A 6,981-nucleotide genomic window follows, 5' to 3' on the forward strand; every position below is an offset into this window, starting at 1 on the left:
AGGAGGCGGATGCAGATTCAGACGATGCGTACACGGATGACGAGTATGATGTGGAAGGCGATGGGGGTGATAGCGCTTCTGTTGCCTCGCTGAGAAGCAACGAGGGAGAAGCTGGCAGCAGTGGGGTCACGAGCGGCCTGGCGTCTTCTTCGACGAAAGCTCAGGCTATCCCGGCTGGCGCTGCGACATCCCCTGCAAAGGATCTGGATGGTGCGGCTGCGAGGAGTCTGAGCAAGAGTTGGGATAAGCGAAAGTGAGAGGGAGATGTGGACGCGATACTGTGCTTGTTACCATTGTCATCTTGGATATGAATTGGAATGGAATAGATTCACCCTGCTGTTCCTGGGTAGACTAGCACGTCTCTGGTCTACCATCTGCTCCTCTGGTCCGTGTGTGGTGTGTCTCCCTTGGCAGGGCGGAAGCGAGCTGGCTCCTGCGTCTGGCCTCGCGCGAACGGACTGGAGGGACGGGAGGCCCTTGCGCGGCAGCGTGTGTGGTGCTCCCGTGCGCCGCCCCTGCTCCCGTTCCTCTGCTTTGCTGCTCCTTCCTCGCCGCTTCCCGTCGACGTCGTCTTCCCCCCTTCCTCGGTACCAACCATCACCTTCCTTGGCTGCCTTGGCTCAGCTTGACTCCTCCACACCTTGCCTCTCTCCCACTCCTCTCTGCCTAGACTCGCTCCCTTCACTGGCGAGGCGCGCGTTCCTACGTGCTGCTACCTACTCTTGCACCGGCCGCCGTTGCCTTCGTGCACTGCCCTCCTTCCTCCTTCCCTTGTCTTGTCCTCGGGGATACGACGCCAAAGTAGAGGCATTGCTAGCGAGCTCACTCCACTACCTTCTCGTGTCGCCTCGTGTCTCCTTGAGAGAGAGCTGCGTGGCTGCCCATCATGGTGAGTAATGAGAGTCTGGCTGGCAGGCGCCGCGCAGCGTGGATGCCACTACTTGGATGCAGAAGCTCACCTATACTCTCACTCGCCTCTTCGCCTCTGCCACCTCGCATGAACCACCCGACCGCAGGCAAGCCTCAATGTCAAGGATGCTCTGTCCTATCTGGACCAGGTCAAGCTGCAATTTGCAGAGCAGCCTGACGTATACAATCGCTTCCTAGACATCATGAAAGACGTGAGTGGACGGGCGGGCAGTAGAGCCCATCTACCACAGAGACTACCTCATCTCGGTCAATGGCACTGACTCCGTTTCCTTTCATGTGGCATGTCCCGCTCTTTGCTGCTACCAGTTCAAGTCACAATCCATCGACACGCCCGGAGTCATTGAGCGCGTCTCAACACTCTTCCGAGGTCATCCATCCTTGATTCAAGGCTTCAACACCTTCCTGCCCCCAGGATACAGGATAGAATGCTCCATGGACCCTTCCGAGTCCAATCTCATCACAGTCACGACTCCCAGTGGTACCACAACGCAAAAAGAAGGAGCAAAGGGTATCGCAGGAGCCGTACGACAAGGAGCTGCTCAAGCTGCCTCGTCAGCTTCGCCTAACAGTGGAGCCGGAGCAGCAGGTCTAGCAGGCCCAGCTCCACCCAAGACGGAACGCACCTCCATCTCTGGAGGTAGTAGCGGCGTAGCCGCCAACATTGCCGCTCAGGCGCCTCGCCTTCCCTCTCAGCCAGCCCCTTCCGCCATGGGACCTTCGGGGATTCGGCCTGGCTCTCCGCATCGACCCTCGATTCCTGGAATTGCAGGCGGCATCACAGCTCCCTCGCCTGCAACGCCAGGTGCAGCAGCTGGAGCTGGCGTCTTGTCCCAGTCTGCTGGACTGCCACCCCACATGGACGACCCTTCACGCCAGCCTCTAGGGCCTGGCGGTCCCGGAGCCGATGCCGCTGGCAATGCTCGTACTCCACTCGAATTCAATCACGCCATCAACTATGTCAACAAGATCAAACAGCGCTTCAGCAATGATCCAGAGACGTACAAGCAATTCTTGGAGATTCTGCAGACGTATCAGAAGGAGGGGCGGGCCATCCAGGACGTGAGTATGTGGTCAGACATGACTAGTGGTGGGGCGCAAGGCTAATCGAATCACCTGCTCTTTTCTCCTCCCTTCACACCAGGTGTATGCCCAAGTGACCATCTTGTTCGATGGAGCGCCCGATCTCCTCGACGAGTTCAAACAATTCCTGCCTGACACGTCTGCGGATCAGCCGCCCTCGCCTGTCAGCGCTCCTTCCGCGATGTTAGGTGGAGGTGGGATCTATGCCCTCGGTCAGGCCACGCAGAGTCAAGCCGTAGGTCGAGGACCCAATGTCCAAGGTGGCAGCAAACCGCCCGCACAGCCCGCCGCTTCTTCGTCGAGGGCTAAGAAGAGGGCCGCGCAAGATGTGCCAGCTGCCTCTTCTTCCTCCAAGAATGGTCCACCAGCGCAACAGAGCGGCCGGGCAAAGAAGCCGAAGCATGGACACAAGGCGCAGACTCAGCCGGAGCGATCCCCTCCTCCCCACACCGCCATGATCCCCATCGACCAGGTCGCTGCTGCCTACGGTCTACCTCCTGCTGCCATCCAGCAGCTCAGTGCAGCATATGGAACGCCAGATGGAATGATCCCGGTGGAAGCTGCAGCCGCCGCCGCCGCCAATGCCGCTGCTGGTCTCGTGCCCTCCAACATGGTCTCTGCCGGCATTCCTCTTGGTCCCGCCTACGCCCCTTTGGCCACACTTGATGAGGTGGCCTTCTTCGACAGGGTGAAGAAGCACATCGACGACCGCAACGCCTACCTCGACTTCCTCAAGCTGTTGAATCTATACACCCAGGACGTCATCGACGTCCGCACACTCGTGGACAAGGCAGCCGCTTTCATCGGAGGTCACCGCGATCTCTTTGCTACCTTCAAGAGCTTGTGCGGGTACGAAATGGGCCGACATGGCTGGCTTGAAGAGGAAGAGGCAGTCATTGAAAACACCCCGGCTCTGGAGCGACCACGGATTGATCTCAGCACGTGCGAATTGTACGGCGCTAGCTATCGCCGCCTGCCTAAAGAGGAGGTCAGCCTATCTTGCTCTGGAAGGGACGACATGTGCTGGGAGGTCCTCAACGATGAGTGGGTCTGCCATCCGACTTGGGCGTCCGAGGGAGAAGGATTCAACCCTCACAAGAAGAACATCTACGAGGACGCCCTCTACCGATCCGAGGAGGAGCGACACGAGTACGACTACCACATCGAGGCCAATCTGCGCACGATTGCACTCCTCGAGCCCATTGCCGCGCGAATCGCCGCGATGGACGAGTCTGAGCGAGCGAACTTCCGCCTGAAGCCAGGACTTGGAGGTCAGTCTCGCTCCATCTACCAGAGGGTGCTTCGCAAGATCTACGGCAGGGACGCTGGAGCCGAGATTGTTGCTGCCCTGCACGACTCACCCTCTACTTCAATTCCAGTCGTTTTGGCTCGTCTGCGCCAGAAGGACGAGGAGTGGAAACGAGCACAGAGGGAATGGAACAAGGTCTGGCGAGTCGTCGATGAGCGCAACTGGTGGAAGTCTCTTGACCACCGTGGAGTTACTTGGAAGACCTTGGACAAGAAGGCAATGACCACCCGTGGCCTCGTCGGAGAGATTGAGCTGCGCAGAGCAGAAGACGTGTCCCGCCGATATATGAAGGAGCTCGGCGCGCCCCGCAGTCTGCTTGGTACCGACAGCGGCAGCAACGTCAAGGGTACTGGCGACTCTAATGACCTTCCTTCGGCAGGGCCTTGGCATCTCGAGTACGACTTTTCGGATCGCGCCCTCGTGTACGATGTCATCAAGTTGGCCCTCTCTCATCTCGACCGCGGCCCTTCGTACTCCCGAGGAGACATTGACCGCATCGAAGTCTTCCTTCGCTCCTTCCTGCCTTTGCTCTTCGGCGAAGATGCAAAGCAATGGGAGGATGAGATGGGTCTCGACCCAGTGGTAGGCGATGACGACGAAGAGGGCGGAGAAGCTAGCGACGCTCACAAGGCTCGTCGCAATGATGATCTGCGCATGAAGGTCTTGAGAGGTCAAGTCGGTGAGGGTGACGCTGCCGTTGAGATGGCCAAAGAGTCCAGCAGCACACTTTCAACAATGGAGCAGACATGGATTCGTGCCGACACAAAAGAGGCATTCGATTCTGTCAATGGAAGAGCGGGAGGTGCTGCCAACGGCACTGCCTCCGCCTCTTCGGCAGCAGACGCCTCTTCCTCTTCAAGCGCTGCAACCCCTAAGACGTTGAACTTCTTCTGCACAACGTCGCACTATGCCTACCTGCGCCTCTTCCAGCTGGCTTACTCTCGCCTGGGCAAGATGAAGCGTCTCTCTGCCGAGCTGGGTCGCGAGCTCGACGAGAAGAATCAGCAACGCAAGGCACGGGGTCAGAAGTCGACGGTCATCCGAGGAAACCCTGCTGCTCTTCGTCTGGGTCTTCAAGATCGATGGGGAGGAGTGGGAGCCGTTGTTGGAGGCGCGGCGACTGCTAGCGATGAGGAGCAGCCTCATACCAATGGCGCTACGACCAATGGAGCACCTCAACTCCCCTCGGCGCCGATATCCGGATGGGAGCTGCACCCCTCCAAGTACTATCCTGCCCTGCTGGATCTCATTGAGAAGCTCTTTGACGGTGACAGCATCGATCAGAACATGTACGAAGAGTGCATCCGGTTCATGTTTGGCATCGAGGGCTATGTCGTCTTCACCATTGACAAGGTTCTTGGCGGGCTCGTCAAGATGGCTCAGAGTATCATCAGTGACACCAAGTGCGCCGAGCTGCAGAGCTTGCTGCACAAGGATCGATCTACAAGGGGGACTCAATCCCCCGCAGTACCCGCGGCATCGACTTCTCCTTCGGCTGCTGAGCAGAGAGATGCACAGGCAAAGGCCTACCGCCATCAGATTGCAATGAGAATGTCGGCAGAATGTCTCGTCGGCAAGGAAGAATCCCTGTTCCGCGTGGGATGGACGCCTGTCTCCTCGAAACTTGGCATTCAGATGCTGTCCCGAGACGACCCCTCGGCGGACCTTCCGCCCTACGTCGGTGTGGGCCTGTCCGAGGGCGAGGCAGACAAGGCTCGTGAAGAGAGGTGGCTCTACTACATCTCCAGCTTTGCGCTCTGGGCACCCACCGAGGGCTTGATGGGTGAGGCCAAGGGCCCTTACCTCAAGAGGAGCGTGGCGAATGCCCTCAAGGCTGACCGAAGCTTGGCTAATGGGACACCGGGAGCACTGGGCGAGGGTAGCGCTGATGACGTCAAGGGAGAAGAGGTCGCAAGCAAGACGTCCGCTGCCGCTACCACTAGCGCTGCAGCAGCAGCTGCGGGTTCTTCCACTGGCTCGCCAGCCTCACCTGCATCAAGCAAGGTCAAGTTCCTGACTGAGTCTGGCCTCGAGGTCAAGGTATGCTTGTCCACTTACCGACTCTTCTTCGTCTCGGATACCGAAGACGCCTTTGCCCGAGTCAGACTACAGGGCGAGGCAAAGTCGACGCAGGCGGGAAGTGCCAGCGGCGCTGCCGTCAAGGAGAGGAGGCGGAGAAAGTTTGAGGGCTGGCTGGAAGGGAGGAGAGCGGCACTTGATGGTGATGGTGATGAAGTCGTGGCAGAGGCAGAAGTAGCAGGGGAAGAGCCTGCTGCACCATCATCATCATCAGCACCAGCACCACCAGCGCCTGCAGCAGTTGAGACGGAACCCCTTCAGGAAGAGGGCAGTGCTCAGCCTGCAGAGTCGACGACGGCTGCTGTGCAGGGGGACGCGATGGATGTGGATACGGACGCGGGTGTGGAGCCTACACCCGCGCTTGAGGGAAGTGCAGCCGCCGGAGTCGCTACTGATGCTGCTGATGGCGCCCCTGCAGCTGCATCCGCTGTGGAAGGTGCCGAGGGGGTCGCAGAGCCTGCCGCTACTACTGCTACCGAGGCCGCTGCTGCACCTGGCACGGCTGATGCATCCACTGTTCCCTCTGCAGATAGCGCCGCCCCTGCTGCTGCTCCTGTCACGGAACCGGCAGCAACAGACGAGACGAGTGGGGCTCCATCGGCCGCTGCAGAATAGAGGGCGAGGTGCTTCAAGGAAGAGAAGTGAGAAAGGCTTGTCTGGGGTCCATGTGTTTCATTGTTACCACCTACTAGTAGTGTCGTGTTCCCCGCCCCTCATTCCCCCCAAGCATGTGCTTTGAGATACTACTTTTAGCTAGCAAGAGAGAGAACTCTGAGATTCGTTTGGTCCATCTTGTGGCTCGCTTGACGTGGTGCATTGCCGACATTTCCGCTTGTGTCTTGTGTCCTGTGTGTGCTGTGTGCCTGGTGCCTGCATCTTCTGCCCTCGTGTGGCTTGCTTGCCCTGAAGCCGGGACGCAATCTGTGCATCCTCTGGCGACATTTGCACTCTGACTCCCTCGCCTGACTGACTGACTGACTGACTGACTGACTCACCTCTGAGTTGCATCGGACATCTTCGCTTTTACTTTAATCTCGGCGTCGGCATCGGCGCGTCGGTGTCGGTGTCGGTTAGAAATGGTGAGGGGATAGAGAAAGAGAGAGAGAGAGATTGGGCTTTGATGACCATTTGACTTTCCTTTAGACTCTCCCTATCTGCTGACGCTTTGCTTCTGCTTCTGGGGCGCCACTTGTGATTTTCAGTGACAGTGGAGTTGCAGAGATAGGAAGAATTAGTCGTCCGATTAGACTTTGCAAGATAGTCTAGACTAGCACAAGGCACTTTGAGAAACAAAGAAAGAAAGGGGGAGCGGGAGGAATTCCACCTTGTGACTCCTCTTTGCTTTCTCTGCTCCCATTCCATCATCATCTCGCTCCCGGATATCGCCGCTTCTCGCTCTAGAGAGGAGGAGGAAAGCAACCAGGTACACACCGTGTCGCCTGTGGCTAGCCCATAGCTCATGGAGCACGCTAAGCCCAGCACATCACTACCCACCTCTTCTGCATTGGAAGGCCAGGCGCATTCCCCCACTGGCTCTTCCTCCTCCTCCTCCTCCTCCTCCTCCTCCTCCTCCTCCTCCTCCT

At 58.4% G+C, this 6,981-nt stretch overlaps 2 protein-coding genes across 2 annotated transcripts in view; both read left to right on the plus strand.

The window, feature by feature from the left end:
* The first annotated feature begins 618 nt into the window (after nucleotides 1–618).
* On the plus strand, nucleotides 619–6,219 carry BCV69DRAFT_285648 (hypothetical protein). Its single transcript, XM_025493458.1, has 4 exons — nucleotides 619–889; nucleotides 1,017–1,121; nucleotides 1,237–1,989; nucleotides 2,072–6,219. The coding sequence occupies exons 1-4, from the start codon at nucleotides 887–889 to the stop codon at nucleotides 6,011–6,013; spliced, it is 4,803 nt and encodes a 1,600-aa protein (XP_025344924.1). The 5' UTR covers nucleotides 619–886; the 3' UTR covers nucleotides 6,014–6,219.
* A 474-nt stretch (nucleotides 6,220–6,693) lies between these two features.
* Nucleotides 6,694–6,981, plus strand: part of BCV69DRAFT_121315 (hypothetical protein) — a 1,846-nt gene continuing 1,558 nt past the window's right edge. Inside the window, exon 1 of the mRNA XM_025489147.1 lies at nucleotides 6,694–6,935. Coding sequence (XP_025344925.1) covers nucleotides 6,858–6,935 — 78 coding nt within the window. The 5' untranslated portion in view covers nucleotides 6,694–6,857. The remainder of the gene's footprint in view (nucleotides 6,936–6,981) is intronic.

Source organism: Pseudomicrostroma glucosiphilum (genome assembly GCF_003144135.1).
Source record: "Pseudomicrostroma glucosiphilum strain MCA 4718 unplaced genomic scaffold BCV69scaffold_20, whole genome shotgun sequence".
NCBI lineage: Eukaryota > Fungi > Basidiomycota > Exobasidiomycetes > Microstromatales > Microstromataceae > Microstroma > Microstroma glucosiphilum.

Coding starts and splice junctions, on each gene's coding strand:
- BCV69DRAFT_285648 (XM_025493458.1), top strand. Junction 1,122..1,236: donor TCCTAGACATCATGAAAGAC/GTGAGTGGACGG, acceptor TGCTGCTACCAG/TTCAAGTCACAATCCATCGA. Junction 1,990..2,071: donor AGGGGCGGGCCATCCAGGAC/GTGAGTATGTGG, acceptor CCTTCACACCAG/GTGTATGCCCAAGTGACCAT.